Raw genomic sequence first — 17,155 nt, 5'->3', positions numbered from 1 at the left:
TAGAAAGGACATCTGAAGGGACTCCTGCTGTAGCACTGGCAAGGTCTTACACTAGGTAGCAACCAAAGGATTCTCATGTACTTCATCTGTACGCCCTTGAAAGTACTATGCAACTGAACCTAGGAAGCTGCCTTATGCCAAGTCAGGCTATTTGCCCATATAGCTCAAGGATGGATAAACTGTATCCCTCCAGATGTTGTTGGATTCCTTCAGCCCCAGCTGGCATGGCCAATGGCTAGGGTTAATGAGAATTGTAGTCCCAACACACTGGAGGGGCATGGGTTCCTCATCCCAGATTTAGCTCAACCCTTTTATTTTTTGACTGGTGGCAGCTCTGTAGAGTTTCAGACAGGAGCCTTTCCCAGCTGTCTGTCTGGAGAAGCTAGGGATTGTACCTGGGACCTTCTGCAAGCAATGCATCTGCTCTAGCCCTGGGTGTCAGTCACTGAAGAACCTCGGAGACCATTGCTAGCCCATACCAAACTGAGGGCTACACCCTTTCCTTCCACTACACAGGCTTCTCTGTAGGTTGGGCATCAGGATGAGAAGATTCAGGATTGTATAACTTTGTTTTCAAACAGGGGAAATGTGTATATTTCCACTTTTCCTTCCTCCTACTCCACTGTGCCTGAATGGTAAGAGTATGCAATGCAGGGTTTAGGTCCACTTGGTTCTAAATTTGCTGCTCTCCCCTATTTTCTCCTAGGTGTTATTCTATACATCTTGTTGGTTGGGTATCCGCCTTTCTGGGATGAAGATCAGCACAAGCTGTACCAACAGATTAAGGCAGGGGCCTACGATGTGAGTAGTGGTTCCTTTCTTTCTGTTTTTCATTACATTGTTGACATGATGCTCCTCATGGCACAATCTTCTTCATAGGCATTAATCTGATGGGAACCAAAGGAGCAGAGCAACTTGCTAGGAGTCACATGCACTCTAGTTTTAAGGCTGTTTCCTCTAACAGAAGCTAGGAACACTTGCATTTCTTTCTGATGCCTCTGAGCCAGTATGCTTTCAAATTGTGTATTGTGTAAAAAGTACACTTCATGCCTATTCCTCTAAGAGCTTCCTACGGGTCAGATAAGCCAGATTATGGGACCGATTTGATATGGGGGAATCTGGGCAACCCTGGAACCCTTCCTGATGCATTTGGCTCCTTTAGGGGTTTGAAAATAAATGCTAGCCTGTTGGATGGTAGTGTTCTCCTTCTTTGATACTGATGTGTCCTTGACCATAACCTTCGTGTAATGCCTTCTAATCCTCAGTTTCCTTCTCCTGAGTGGGACACAGTCACTCCCGAAGCAAAAAACCTCATAAACCAGATGTTAACCATCAATCCAGCAAAGAGAATCACAGCTCACGAAGCTCTAAAACATCCATGGGTCTGTGTAAGTGTCACTGATGCTCCTGTCTTGTTGATAACCAACATTCACCTGCTCGTTCAGGGCTGAATAGTTAAGAGGCTCTGAAGTCACCTTATTTAATTTCCTTAGATCTCAGTATGTTTTCTAAGGCTGCATGTGGTAGCAAAAAAATGATAAGGATTGTAAGTAATATGGGGTGCTTTGACAGATGCCTAGCATTGTCCATAGCAGGCATGGGGAACCTGTGGCCCTCTGAATGTTGTTGGACTCCCAACTTCCATCAGCCGCAACCAGCATGGCTGGCCCAATGGTCAGGGACAGTGGAGATGGAATGCAACAACTGTTGAAGGGTAGCAGCTTCCTGATCTGTAAGATACTTCCATGGGTGAACCTGTTCTGGGCAAAGGTTCTGTATCAACCTCAGCTGTAAAATTGCACATCAGGTTTGATATCTGACTCCCAACTTTTGAATATACTTTGGCAAGTTGGCCAAAAGAGCTACATATAGCAGCCACAGGATCCAGATCCTCAATAGATATAATAGCCTGGGGTTTTTTTGACAGGACTGCCATTGTCCAGCAGATCTAGACTGCATCACAGTTATGTGCACAGGCCTTAATTTCATACAGAATCACACATACAAGAGCAATGTAGGTGTGTCTGAGAGGTTCTGTGGGAATTAAACTCCAGTGCGTATCTCAATATTCTTTTCCCTACCGTTTTTGCTAGTTTTCCCCCTTTCCTTCCTATGTTTATGTCCTGACTTTGCACACATTGACCTCTATTTTACTTTTACCTTTTTTCCACAGCAACGTTCAACAGTGGCCTCCATGATGCACAGACAGGAAACCGTAGAGTGTCTGAAAAAGTTCAATGCCAGAAGGAAGCTCAAGGTAAGAACAGGAGTGTATTACAGATGCTGGATAAACATGAGAATGGAAACTTTCAGGGGTGTCCATTGCTGAATTCGTTTTGTAAAACCTTTTAAGAGGAGGGCCATAGCTCAGTGGTAGAACATCGGCAGAAGGTCCCAGGTTCAGTTCTTGGCATCTTTAGGGCTGGGAAGACTCCTTGCTTGAAAACCTGGAGAAGTGCTGCCAGTCAGTGTGGACAATACTGAGCTGGGTGAATCATTGACCTAACTCAGTATGAGGCAACTTCCTATGAAACAAGAAATAAACTACCAACTCACCCAAACTGAGGTCAAAACTACAGTCTGAAATAATATTTCTGTTTAGAAGGTGGGTGTATCATGCTTTCTGTGCTAAGCTCCACGATACCTGACTAGTCCAGCAACTTGTTCCCAAAGTGGCCAACCTCCCAGTGACATTTGCTCAAGGGCATACTGCCTCTCTGACCTGGAAACTGCATATAGCCATCTTAACTAGTAGCCACTGGTAACTTTATGCTGCATCATTTTGTCTCATCCCCTTTCAAAGCCTTCCAAGTTGGCAGCCATCTCTACAAGTTATGGTGGTGAATTATCACATGATATGTTCTCAGATGGGTGGCGCTGTGGGTTAAACCACAGAGCCTAGGGCTTGCCGATCAGAAGGTTGACGGTTCGAATCCCCACGACGGGGTGAGCCCATGCTGCTCGGTCCCTGCTCCTGCCAACCTAGCAGTTCGAAAGCATCTCAAAGTGCAAGTAGATAAATAGCTACTGCCCCAGCGGGAAGGTAAACGGCGTTTCTGTGCGCTGCTCTGGTTCGCCAGAAGCGGCTTAGACATGCTGGCCACATGACCCGGAAGCTGTATGCCGGCTCCTTCGGCCAATAAAGCGAGATGGGCGCCACAACCCCAGAGTCGGCCACGACTGGACCTAATGGTCAGGGGTTCTTTTACCTTTACCTTTTATGTTCTCAGATATGGGGGAAATTAAAAATGCGATGGAATACACACCAGTGTGAATTTTTAGTCTCAGAGTGGTTCTTAGAGACCTGAAAGTCCTCCAGCATTTTACACAGTCTTTTATGCTAAGGCAGGATTGTTCCGGACCCATCTAATAGATTGAACAACTCAGACCTATCACTGCCACTTCAGAAATGGGGATGCAGGACTTTTACTTTTGCTCATCTTGCATTGCATAGTATAGGTTTACACAGACATACTTTATTCTCTCCCCCCTCTATAACTGACTGGTATGCAAAAAAAAAAAAAAAAAGTTTGGGAACAAGTAGTTATGGCAAAATTAACTTATTATTTAAGGAGCAGGCAAGGGAAACAAAGACAAGATTAGTTTACAAAAAAATTGGATAGACTATTCAACATAGCAGATCTAGAGGATACATCTCTAATGTGTGTTACGCTTTTTCATTTCCCTGAGATGTTAAAGTTGATTTGGAAATTAACAATTTGAAAAAGTTGGTAAAACATTGGTTTCTGAGATATGGCCTATTTAAGTATTGGATTTCTCTAATGATTAGATATAAAATAAAATTATTTGCTGTTTGTATATGTTTATAACTTGCTGTTACATTCATTTTTCATTTAAGAAATGTATTGCTATTTGTGGTAACAATAACAACAACAACAACAAACCTATTCACTCTTCTCATACCTCCCCAAAAAACTTTTTCATCTGTTATACGGTTTTTTAAAAAGCGCTTAAAAATTATTTTTAAAAAATTCTTTCTGACTTGCCCCCAACATCTCTTTTTAATTTCTCTTTTAGGGTGCAATTCTTACCACTATGTTGGCAACGAGAAACTTTTCAGGTGAGAGATTTGCTTTGCTTAACGAAGAGAAAAGAAACCTATTCACACTTCAGCAGTTTCCATTTCCCTTTAAATTTGTTTATTTATTTAACTCGCACCCCTTCTAACTGAGGCAGTCTTCAAATGGGTCCTCACAGGTGCAACAGCTGTCAAAGCTGCTCCACTAATACAGATTTTGTTCATTAACCTTGGTCTTGGTGTGTGACATTCGTTCTCCTCTTTCTCGTATGCTGGTGCTCTCAGGCATGGCAGTATTGCGATGCGGAAAGTTGTATGTCGGGACCAGGAATGGAACACAAAACTATTTTCATTGACTGGATGTCACGTCCATCTCTGCACATGAAGCCAAGATGAGAGAAAGCAAGTGTGCCCTGGAATGCCCTCCTCATACACGCTTTCTTCCAAGAACTCTGACCAGCTTCCTTTCGACCTCTGTACTTGTCCCCCACTGCCGTTCCCCTCCTCTGCAAAAGCCTTAGCAACACAATCAGTCAAAGCGGTTTGATTTAGTGCTGCATATTCCGGATCCCTGGATGATTCCAGATGACCTATTTATTGAACATTCATCCTCATCTGTTTGCAGGGAGATTAGACCGTGAGGGCTATTTAAAGAGCATTCATTCTGATTTGTTTGGGAAGAGGTTAGATGATGCAAGTCCCACATTTCCCAGTGCATTTTCATGTCACTTTCCGTATTGCAAATGATCCAGTCTTTTGAGAAGTGTCGTTCCGCGACACCTTGCAGTCAGCTTTGGATTTGCTTGAATGCGATTGAATACCACCTGAAAATAGAGACTGTCTGGAAGCAGCCCCTGTTCTTGCAGAAATGCAGGTTTCCCAGGATTTCTGGATCTATCTCTGCCCCCCACAACCCGTATTTTCTACTCAGGGCTGTGCCATTTCAGGAGGGAGCCAATCCCCATTTCTCTTGTCTTCTAGGCTACGTGTAATTATCCTTCAGGATCACTTGTTTTTCTAGTTCTTAAGAAGTACAAAAAGTAATCATAACAAATGCTCTCAAAATACACAACTTGATTGCAATTTAATATATTCTTCATATGTATCAAAGAGCTCGCTTTCAGGCTTTGTTGCAAATCTTGCCTGCTGCGTCCACTCCAATGAAATGTCTTTGATCCTGCCTCTGAGATCTGAAATGGTATTCCTGCTACTTCCATATTTTCTCAGTTGCATTAAAAAAAAAAATCTAGGTAATATAATAGTAGATCGGACACTGCAAAGGCACAAGTGTTGAGCTGTTGCATATTAACACTTCTGGTTTGGTTTTCCTTGAAATGCAGGGGTACTGTGTGTCTTCCCCCTCCACCCCCAATGGTATTTCCTGTTTTGGTTGATGCTCATCATCAGATCAATCAGAGAGGCGTTTACCTTCTAAAAAAGCAAAGTGCTGATCCCAGGGGAGAGGAACTGCTGTCCCTGGTTAGAAAAGTTACCATCAGCTTCTGCGTTTTAAAAGAGAAAAGAGGGTGTATGATGGCTGAGTAGATTCCTCAAGCAAGAATCCACCCACTCACACTGTTTCTCCGTCCTCACTTTCCTGCAGAGCTTCCTTTCCCATCATTGTCCATGGGCCTAATCAAGACTCCATGGATTTATAGCGAAGAATGACAGAATCCACATTCCACAACTAGGAAATCCAAATTCCGCAAGCATGAAAGAAACACACATTTCCTAATACTATATCTGTATCTATTGATAATACTGACTATGGAAGTGTGACCTGTCTGATTCAGAACACAGAATTTATACCTCCTCTTTGTGGAATTTGAAATTTCTGGACAGAAATTGGGTGTTGGTGAACTAAGTGGCAAGGAAGAAGCAGCATTTTGAAGGTGTTAAGGAAGAGCAGGGAAAGATGGCCAGTTTTATCTTTGGCAAAAAATAATTCACAGACTACTTGCAGAATGTTGCTAGCTAGAGGGATTGACAAAATCTCCTGGAATTTTAGCTAGGGTAGCCTGTCTGATTTTCCCAGTTGGAAAGCAGATAAAGTGTACGATGCGTCTGTCTTCTACCACCAACTTTTTCCCTGGAATAATTTTATGACAAGTGCCAAATTCCACAGTTTTTATGTAGTTACAGAATTACTGAGTGAACAGTGTCCTAAGCTAGCTCTGAGGCCTCCAGACTTGCCATTTAGGTTCCTATTTCTCATGTCATTAGCTTCAGAGCAATCGCAGAAGAGAACTCAGAAATGGTATTAATAGCTAATCAGTTATTATTATCATAGGGCTTTAATACGCCCAAGAAGCTCAGGAAACCAGCTGCAGAAGCAGTGTATGGCTGCCATACGTCTTGTGCCGCATAATGATTTATGACTCTAGCAATTGCAAGCCCAACAATGAGAATCTTTCTTAAATGTTCCACACACCTTATCATCTCTGCTACTTTTGGTGGCATAGTTTAGTTCTGGTGATAATTATCACTCTTCCTTTTCTGAACTTGGGATATAAGGATCAATATCCTCCTAGACTATCTTCCTAGTGTTTACAGAATTGTTTATTGTGTGGTCAGGATACAGTGTCCCTCAGCCTAATACTACACAGGGTGGCGTTTCCAGAGCAGTGAAACAAGACATATAGGAATATCTCTGGATCACATGGAAAAGACTCATGGATTGTGTAAAAGTCAATGCACGTTTGCTACCAATAGTCACGCCTCTTCATCTCAACTTTTAACTCTAATCTTTTTCTGCTTCCTTTGTCTCTTTCCCCTTCTTTATTTCCCCCTCTCTCTTCCTCTCTCTCTCTCTTCCTCTCTCTCTGTTCCTCTCTAACTCTTTCCCCATCCCTTTCCCTATTTGCTGTCCTTTACATCTTTGTTTCCCTACCTGGTGCTAACAGTGGGCAGACAGACCACCGCTCCTGCCACAATGTCTGCAGCAGCAGCAGCCTCCGGTGCCACCATGGGTTTGGTGGAGCAAGGTAGATGTGTCCGGAAGAGACTCGCCTCACTTCCCCTTTCTCACTTTGGAATTTGAGCGCATGATGTGTCATTCACCATCACCACCGCATCCCACCCTGTTTTAAGAGTCTGGGGCTACCTTTTGTTGTAACTAGTAGCAAAGTTAGAGTCAGGGCTACCTCTAAATAATCTGGCAATTCCAGAACATTTAGTCAGGTTGCAGGAACAGTGTCATGAAAAGGTCATAGAGAAACGTATGAAACAGCCAGTAAGGATTCTGTATGACTGAGATTGGCTGGTGCTAAAATTATACTGCTACCTCATTTCAGAGGGTTAAGCAAGGCAAATATAGGAGACCATTAATGGAAGAGGAGATGCATGCTTTGTGTGGTGGAGGTCGTGGTGCTGGAACAGCTTTCAGTTTTCCTATAGGAGTTTTGTGGTTAGGCATTATCTCTATCTCTATCTACATACACACACACACACACATATTTGCATACATAAATTTATATATACATACACAAATGCTGCAAGTGACTGTTAAGAAATAATGTTTAGCAGAGCGATGGGGGAACCTGTGTCTTTCCTGTTGTTGTTCGGCTTCAACTCTCATCAGCTTCAGTCAGCATGACCAATGGCTAGGGCTGGTGGAAGTTGCAATCCAACAACATCTGGAGGGCCACAGATTCCCCGACCATGATTTAGCACCTATAATGAGCCAAGTGCAGGGAGCTAAGGGAGAAAGAGGACAATTTGCTTCTTGTTGGTCACATTTAACACCTTATTGACTTTTGCCCTAGCATGCTCTGCATGTCCCATGCAAGATACAGAAGATGAAATGCTGCCTGTTTTCTGGCAAGTCACCTTCCCATCAGAAAATACTGTCATTTATCACTGGACTAATCCAGGAATGGGGAATCTTTTGCACCCCATAGGTTGTTGGGCTACAACTCCCATTGTCCCTGAGCATTGGCCATGCTGATTGGTGCTGATGGGAACTGGAATCCACCAACTTCAGGTTCCCCATCTCTGCTCCAGGCAGTGTTCAGATTATAGAGGAAATTATTGGGGACAGTGGGAACTTAACAAAATCCTCTGACCCTGCATTCCTCCTGTTCCATTTTAGCCAAGACACATGCATAGCCTTCGAAAACATAATCTAAGTAGTACACAGTGCTCCCCCCCCCGAGGTACTCAAGGGTACGCAGTACCAGCACCTCTTTTTGTTGTTATTAAAAAGTGTGCCGCTTCCTGTAACAACTTCATGGCGACTACCGGCACCTATTTTTCTAGAAAAAAAACACTGGTGATACATCACAAAAAGAATGCTTCTCTTCAAGTAATCTGACTACTGGTTTTAGGTAGGAAGGAATGCCTTGTGCATGCATGTTTTTGGCCTGAGTGGCACCATTTTATTCATCACAGTCCAAAAGCAGCATGCAAGAGAGTTGTGTGCACTTATCTGACAGTTATCCCAAGAAATGAGAGGTCCATTCAGAACAGTCTGTGATGAGACAGAGGCTTCCAGGGTAAGCCTCCATGTCCTGGTAGGAGAAGCCAGTGGCTAGCGTTTGGGATCTGCATGCATATACCCATGCACCAGGTGGGACCAGGGGCTGGGCGCAGAGGATGAACAAAAGCCAACCCTTGCCACCATCACAGACAGACAGAGGATTTATGGGCTGTGCTGTGCCGCCTGCTCACCCACTAAGAGGGGAGATCGACTGACCTGACCAATGCAGCCCTTGTTGGGCGCATCCCCCAACGTTGACTGAGCAGCCATTCAACGAGGGGGGTGGGTGTGATGGCAAGGTCAGGCTGGGCTCCGGGGCCCAGAGACCCCCAGTGGCAGGCAGGGTGGGCATCCCTGTGGAGGGGCAGGCGCCTGGCTCACGCCCCCTCAAAATCATGTGCCTGGGGCTATGCCCCTCCTAGCCCTCCCCACGCTATACCCCTGGGAGAAGCAACTGCCAGGCTGAAAGCAACCACTCACATACAATTTGGGTCAGTGCAGATCCCTGAGTGACTAAGAAGCACATTTCGCCTGGCCAGCACCACAGGCTGGGCCTCTCCGGGGAGAGCATTCCACAGATGGGGAGCCAGCACAGAAAAGGCCTATTCTCGTGTTGTCACTCTGCTGGCTTCTTACCTAATAGGCAACCACCAGGAAATGAGAGGCTGCCCTTGCGACCTTTGCAGTGATGCAATGGGCCCAGTGGTGACCTCATTTCTGGTGGTCTGCCTGCCTGCCAGTTCATCAGCTGGAGACCTCAGGGTGAGAGGTGGTCAACTAGTTTGCTTGGGCAGGGTGAGTAGGAAATGGAGGGTGTCACGATCTTAGCTCAAGTGCAGCTTGAGGAGTCCAGCCCCATCAGTTTTTGGTCAATGAATGTGTAAATAGCACATAATTATTTTCTGCTACAGCAATGAACAGAATCGCACTGGAGTTGTTTAACTGCCTGCAGTGAAGCACCACAACTGGTCCTTAGTCCCATTGGACATGGCAGTACTTTTGGTGCTGGTTCTTTCAAAAGCATAGGCAAAATTTACAGGAATTTTGGAATACAGTCATACCTCGGGTTGAAGTAGCTTCGGGATGAGTATTTTCAGGTTTTGCCGCCTTTGCAACCCAGAAGTAACGGGGCACGTTACTTCCGGGTTTCGCCGCTCGAACATGCAGAGACGGTCAAAATGACGTCACACGCATGTGCGGAAGCAGTGAATTGTGACACACGCAGATGCGGGTTGCGTTCGCTTCTGGGTGCGAACGGGGCTCCGGAACGGATCCTGTTCGTACTAGGCCATTTACACCAACTGGGCATATGTGCATTCATAATGCTGTAGAAAAGTATATATTCCTTAAAGCAGGGTTGGGGAATGATCTTTTTATCTCTGACGATTGGACATGCTGGTGAGGGGTGATGGGAGGTGAGGTCCAATAGCATCTGGAGGGCCATAGATTCCCCACCCATGATTTAAAGCAGTGTTTCCCAACCTTGGGTCTCCAGCTGTTTTTGGACTACAACTCCCATCATCCCTTGCTAGCAAGACCAATGGTCAGGGATGATGGGAATTGTAGTCCAACAGCAGCTGGAGACCCAAGGTTGGGAAACACTGATTTAAAGCATTTCTCCTTAAGTTTTTAGTATCTTAACACTGCTCGCTATACCAGTGAGCGAAAGATAGGCACTTTCCCCTGCAGAACTGCAGAACATAGCTGACAGGTACCATAATCTTAAAATATAATTGTGCATAAGTATTCATGAGCCGTAAAAGCACACATTCCTATGCACCTCTGCACATTCAGTCTTTGGGCCTTGGTAGGATGAAGGAAGTTATACTTTTCCCCTGTAGACATCTGGCAACACTCCACTAAGGGTGACGTTCCTTGTTTGGCATGTAGAAGGAAGCCTCTTATAGATCAGTCATATTGATGACTTAATTTTGTTAACTAGAATAAGGTGTGGTCTAATCATTTTTTTCTCTTGTGCAAACTTGTGTCACCCTGCTTCTCTTCTTCTTTGTTGCAACCTACACTGAGCATGTTTTGGTGCCTTCAATAAGATTAGTTATGCTTGGGGAGTGTGGTCCCAGTGTCCATCTGTCCTCAACTGGAAACTAGTTCTGACAATTTATGCCTATTTCTAAGGCAATAATCCTGAGAGGTTGGAGAGCTTCCCATTGCTTTAAATACATTTGATAATGTTTGGGCTTCTCCATATAGTCAATTATATGATTATATAATTGATTGTATCTGCCCTGCATTGACTGGAGGCCTGCAGTTCAAACTTAGATTCTTTTCCTGGCCTTCGACTTGTCTTAGGCTCAGTTGCCCCGTATGTAAAATGGTGGTAATAGCAAGCTCTAATTGTTTTGAGAATGGATAGGTCAACAATTATGATTAACAATAATAATAATAATAATAATAATAATAATAATAATATGCCACCCATCTGACTGGGTTTCCCCAGCGACTCTGGGCGGCTCCCAACAAAATATTAAAAACACAATAAGACATCGTCGGTTAAAGGGTTGTAAAGCTAAAAAGTGCTACATATATGCTTATTGCTTATTGATAGTAGGAGAAAAGTATCCAAAGACTTGATGCAGCTCAGGTTGCAGGGGAAACTATCAGGGTTGTGTGCTCACAGAGCAAGTCTATAGCTGTGAGAACATGTTGCCCTCCATAGCTGCTCAACATGGACAATTCTTGGGGCATGCAGACAAGGGTCCCCTTGATACCTTTTTCATGCCAAGGTTTCTCTCTAGGGAATGTTGGCTCTTTGTTTGTCTTAGCCATTGCCCTGTCTGCACCCCAGCTTTGCCTGCAGGTTGAATGTGGTAAATGGTGCATGAATTTTGTGCAACCCAGGTGCATGCGTCAGGGCCTCTGGCAGTCAGATTTCTTCTCAGAAGATGTGACGAGGCTTCTGCTTATGTCGGTGCTGTTGTCGCCACTGCATGTGGGGAAAGTGATTTGCATGGCAGCAGTGGTTGTGATCATTCTCAGCTAATCTAGTCAGTGTCAATGCCACTCCGAAAACCCTCACTAGGATTTCAATGTGAACAAAATTAAACGAAGAAACAGGCGAGAAATTACAGCAGCTCATTGTATATCCCATTGGTTTAAGATGTCATCTCTGTTTTTCAACATTGCACTAGAATTCTGTTGTAATACATTTTGCTCATGGGAACTCACAGAATAATGAAGGGATGGTTTGACAGGTAAATGGTTAAAACTTGGCTATAAAGTGTCAAATTCATCAATGTGGGTGTAAAAGTATATAAAAAACTGAATAAAATATGCGTTATCAAGAACAGGTTCCAAATGAAGGAAAGGCTGAGTGGGGATTTGGCAAAAGTGATAGATTGCAACTCCTGACACTTTCACATAATACCCCAGTGACCCAAGTAGAATTGTGGCTTGACATTATTACCTGAAGATAGCCTTGCTCTGATTTTTCATGCCCATTTTGTCTTTATAACTCTTTATGCAAGCATATATATTGATTTAATTTGGGAAATGGTGACCACTGTCAACACTAACTTATCTGACTCTGTACTGCAGTTGGACAATCAAATCCCAGTTTAAGAAGCCAAGATATGCATGAAATCTGGGCACCCACATACAGCCCCTTTGTGAACATCATTCAGATGGCAGTATATACCCAGGAGTCTTTTTTGGAGCAGAGCACATAGCTCTGAGAAGATCCAGAAAAGACTTTTTGAGTATGTCTTCTGTTCATACAAGATCCTTCCACTGGGTAAAGGTCGTACTGCTATTATTACTTTAGACATATACAAAACTTGCACTGTAGTTGTCAGTTAGTAGTATCATCATTTTGTTTCTAATTACAAGTTTAAATGCTTAGTCACAGCAAATTGCACCTGTCATTTCCAAAAGTATAAGATTTTAGGTACTTCAAAGTTTTAAATCTTCTCCTCTTTTTGTGAATATCCAGACAGAAAGGTTATTGAGCTTTTTGTGTGTGCAAAATCTCAAAAAAAGAAGAAGCTTTTAAGTTACTTCTAAGGAAAATTGCCAAAAACAATACTACTGCCGACATGGGTTGCCATACATTCGGATTTCCCCGGACATTTCAGTGATTTCTACCCAGAAACTGTTTCCAATGGCCAATTCCCAGCGATGTCCGGGAATTCTGGGTGTATGACAGCCCTACGCTTGATACTTACCTAGAGGTCATTTTACATGCTGCAGAATTTATGTACACAAAGAAGTACTGTGGTTTACCTGTATGATAGGTGGATACATATCATGTAGCATATCACATGGCAAAGCTGGGGCCTATCACTGCTACCTACAAGCAGATATGCTCAGTAAACTAATGGAATTTATATTCCTCACACAGTGTGTGATACACTGTGGGAACATATAGTTCATCATTAATCTCAGTGGTCCCCAATTCCATTCCTTCCTCCAATTTAATAGCTTGCGCTAAGAGTTAAATTCAAAATACTATTGTAAAAAAAACGGCAGGCGGCAGGCAATTGCTTTTAGCACTGAACGTGATATGATTCGAGGCATAGATCTTCATGATACGTCTGGTCAAACAGATTTTGCAGACTACAGAAGCAGTGCAAAAACCTGTATGCCTGAGAACAGGACTGGTAGTGGGATGAGTGTACGTACCATGGACAACAATGCCTCCTTCAAACTGCCTTTCATTCTCTGAAAAGAACTACTTTCTGTCTACAAACGATAGAAGTTTCTGACACAAAGCTATTTGCCATGCACATCTGCATGGACTACTGGTTTGAGCATCCTGAATCTACAAATACATGTGACTACCAGAGCAGAGAGAGACAGAGTTGTGCCACTCTGGTTGCATTATGCCCTTGGCCATGAGGACAGGTCTGCCCGGCTTATGCTGCCTTCTGTCAGTTGCAATCCGTTGTAGAAGCTACTGCGAAATACTAGGCATAACACAGTGGCTAGAATGCCTCTTAGGAAGCCAGAGAGGTAAATGGTTCCTGATCCTTTCCTTTCCCCTTTCTCATCCAGTGCAAGATCCCTTTGCAATAGTCCTCTGCCACATCTAGCCATGGTGGATATTGCTAGTGCCTATCCATGCTATGATGTTGGTACAACAGTGTGACACTGCTCTGCCATTAGCAATTGCTTACACTCCCTTCTAAATATTAATTTGCTGGTGCAGCTGCTAATAGCATCAGGGGGTTGAAGTAAGAGTTTCCCTATTTCAAATAGAAGGCTTCCTTTCAGATTTTCCAAGTATGCTGTGAGGTTGCAACTTCATAGGTTTGATTCTCATTGGTTGAACAAAAAGCTTAATAGGCAGGTCGTGTCTCTCTCTGTGTGTGTGTGTGTGTGTAGGTGCAAAACTATTCATAGCTCTTCACTCCAGAAAAGCTATAAAAAGATTGAGGAACAAAGCTTTGTTGTGCTCTGAATCACTAGGCATTAATAAACCACAAATTACATTTTAATTATAGACTCTCAGATATTGAAAGCATCGCTGAAGGCAGTCAACATTTTCTACATCCATTGATAAATTATCAACTGCTAAGTCCACTAATAATCAGCCTTAACTGCCTATTAATATGAGACACACAATTCACAACATTGCTTGTACTGAAACCCATAATTTAGAACCAGGATGGCTAACCTGTGGCCTTCTTGATGTTGGACTCCCAAGCTCCCATCCACTCCAGCCAGCATGGCCAGCAGTCAGTGAGGATGGGAGCTGCAGTCCAACAGTACAGTGGTGCCTCGCAAGACGAAAAGAATCCGTTCCGCGAGTCTCTTCGTCTTGCGTAGCAAGCCCATTAGCGGCTTAGCGGATTAGCGCTATTAGCGGCTTAGGGGCTTAGCGGATCAGCTGATAAGCGGCTTAGCAGCTTAGAAAAAAGGGGGGGGGAGGAAAAAAACCCCGCAGGAACTCGCAAGACATTTTCGTCTTGCGAAGCAAGCCCATAGGAAATTCGTTTTGCGAAGCACCTCCAAAACGGAAAACCCTTTCGTCTAGCGGGTTTTCCGTCTTGTGAGGCATTTGTCTTGCGGGGCACCACTGTATCTGGGGGGACAGCATTAGCTGCTCCTGATCAAGAACATACCAAGTGCTGGGAAAAAAACACCATATCTCTCATGGAGACTCCATTTGAGCAGCTCAAAGGTAATGGCATCTATTACAACTAGATCCATGTGAACATTGCATAACAGCCAATAGGCTCCCAATTCTGTGTCAACAATGCTCTCTGTAAAGGAAGGACATCTTCCATGTGTGCTTAATTTACATTATTCTAGTTTCAAAAGTTACTTGGCTTGGGACTTTAACTTTGATGTGAGAATTGGCACGTGAAGTTAGCAGTATAGTAGAACTGAGGAGGTGAGTTAAAGGGATGGGTAGTGGCATTTGGCAGTTGTAGCTGTTTCACATTCTGTGGCATTGCCACATTCATGGGACTTCATTTGTATTAGAGCTGCATTTTTCCAAACTAATTACAGTGGTACCTCGGGTTACAGATGCTTCAGGTTACTGACGCTTCAGGTTACAGACTCCGCTAACCTAGAAATAGTACCTCAGGTTAAGAACTTTGTTTCAGGATGAGAACAGAAATCACGCAGCAGTGGCGCGGCAGCGGCGGGAGGCCACATTAGCTAAAGTGGTGCTTCAGGTTAAGAACAGTTTCAGGTTAAGAACGGACCTCCAGAACGAATTAAGTTCTTAACCCGAGATACCACTGTATTACTATAATATAGGCCGCTCTTTAGTCCAAAGGGCTTCACCCTTTGCATGCAGCAAACGTAGTTGTGGGAAATTGCTAAAGAGTAGAACTAGTCCGTAGAATCTGGTGTCAGTAAATGGTCATAAAATTCTCTTTGAGGCCATCGAGGAAGTTAGGCAATGCTACATTTATAGCTGCACATTTCGTTGTGACCCCCATACAGCATGTTGAGTTCACCAAGATAGACTGAAAACTTCATGTGCTGAGTGGGTCCCAAATAAACATGGTTGAAAGACAAAAACAAAGTCTTTGTGATTTGAAGAGTTTCGGATTAGATGGGAGACATGAATAGGGACTGTATGTTTTAAGGGAAAAGATGAGAGTCACTTGTGAAGGAAAAAAATGATGTCACATATTACCGAGTCCCTTTTCTGACTGTAGTGATTCCATGGGCTACCATCCTTCCATTAGTGTGGTGACTGTATGGACCATTTCCTCCCTGTGTGTGTGTGAGCAAAGTCCTCTGTAGTACTGCTTTTGTGGTGCTGGTGCTGCTGCTTCACTTCCCCTTGATGTCAGATGGGGTCTCTGCCCCAGAGGCCTTGCTTTCTGTCTCAACACTTCTTTATTTTTTCCTCCTCCTCCTCCTCCTCTCTTTCTCTCCATCCCTCCTCCAATCCTTCTTCTCACCTGCCTGTCTCTCTCGCCTTTCCTCTTCTGTAAATTTCTGTAAGGTAAGCAAACTTTTTGTTGGGTTCTGACCTTTAATAATGCCTACCTGTGGTGATGATTGGATTTGATGTGGGAGACAGGAGTTTTCATGAGGTGTAGGGTCCAGAAACAGAGGAAGTCATCTTGTTCTGTAGGTGCTGGTGCTGGTATCAATGTCTCTCCTCCACAGAGCCAGCATATTGCGCTATCTGATTTCTTCTAGACCCAGCATTATCTATACCTCAACTGCTCTAATACTCCCTGGACGCCTCTTGAAGCTTTGTTGGTTCCCTGCAATTCCATTAGCCAGATCCAAGTAAAGGCACCCATATTTCTGTTCATTTCAATCCTAACCCACCCTTATCACACCTGCTGCAGCAACCTCCCTTGACCCTCTCCCAACCTTGCCATTACATTTCAGACCCCCACCCCACAACAGCTTCTCTGCCATATCACTCTTGGGTCTCTCCTCAGCCAAAAAACAACAGAAAGCAACAAAAAAGACCGTTCTGGACTAATGCAATTTTAGAGGAATCTCTATTATATAAATGAATCTTTTGTCCTCATACACCATCACAGCCATGCAAAGGCTCTAAACTATTCACATATGTCCAGCATTCCATAATCTGTTGGGATAAATGAGGCTGTATTGTGATGTTGCTTCTTTTAAGGGGGAAAAAATGGAAATTGCAATCTACAGAGTATCAGAGGGAAAAGATTAACATTTGATTGATTAGCCTTCGCCAGCCTGGTGCCTTCTCAATGTTTTGGACTCCAGCTAGCATCAGCCTCAGCCAGCATGGCTGGAAGGCATCAAATGGGCAAAAGCTGGATTAAGCGCAAAAGGTTCACAACAGGTGTGATCAGGGAAAGAGGATAAGAGTAAGTACAGAGAGGCTTTCTCACATACCTACAAAATGGTGGGAGTGTAGCATCGCGACATATTTAAGTGGTTGAATTAACACTTTGCTGGGATGACATAAGGCATATTAAAATTTCAGGCAGCAAAGTTCTTGAGGATGCATGCTTGTTAGAACATGGGGTCCCATAGACAGCTTGTATTGCAGCTCATATAAAACAACAACCATCTTAGGACCCTTAGAGTAAAAGGACAAAGATTTGCAGGTAACCATTCCTAAATTTGCCTAGCACCTGTCAAGGAAATCTGGAACTCACATACTGGCTGGAGAATGAGCTGCATCAGGTGGTGTTAAAGGAATCTAATGTTCCCATTTG

At 43.8% G+C, this 17,155-nt stretch overlaps 1 protein-coding gene across 13 annotated transcripts in view; it reads left to right on the top strand.

Annotated features, from left to right (window-relative positions):
• Positions 1-17,155, top strand: part of CAMK2B (calcium/calmodulin dependent protein kinase II beta) — a 203,923-nt gene that overhangs the window by 143,880 nt on the left and 42,888 nt on the right. For 9 of the 13 annotated variants that reach the window (XM_079954994.1, XM_079955001.1, XM_079954999.1 and 6 more), the window contains exons 9-13: positions 707-801; positions 1,266-1,388; positions 2,174-2,257; positions 4,039-4,081; positions 6,943-7,023. In XM_079954994.1, the coding sequence (XP_079811120.1) occupies positions 707-801; positions 1,266-1,388; positions 2,174-2,257; positions 4,039-4,081; positions 6,943-7,023 (426 nt within the window). The remainder of the gene's footprint in view (positions 1-706; positions 802-1,265; positions 1,389-2,173; positions 2,258-4,038; positions 4,082-6,942; positions 7,024-17,155) is intronic. The other 4 variants (XM_079955003.1, XM_079955002.1, XM_079954997.1 and 1 more) reach the window with 1 other exon arrangement.

This window comes from Podarcis cretensis, assembly GCF_951804945.1.
Source record: "Podarcis cretensis genome assembly, chromosome: 15".
In the NCBI taxonomy this organism is placed as follows: Eukaryota; Metazoa; Chordata; class Lepidosauria; order Squamata; family Lacertidae; genus Podarcis; species Podarcis cretensis.
Note: the sequence above shows the minus strand (reverse complement) of the source record. Positions and strands in the feature narration are given on the sequence as shown.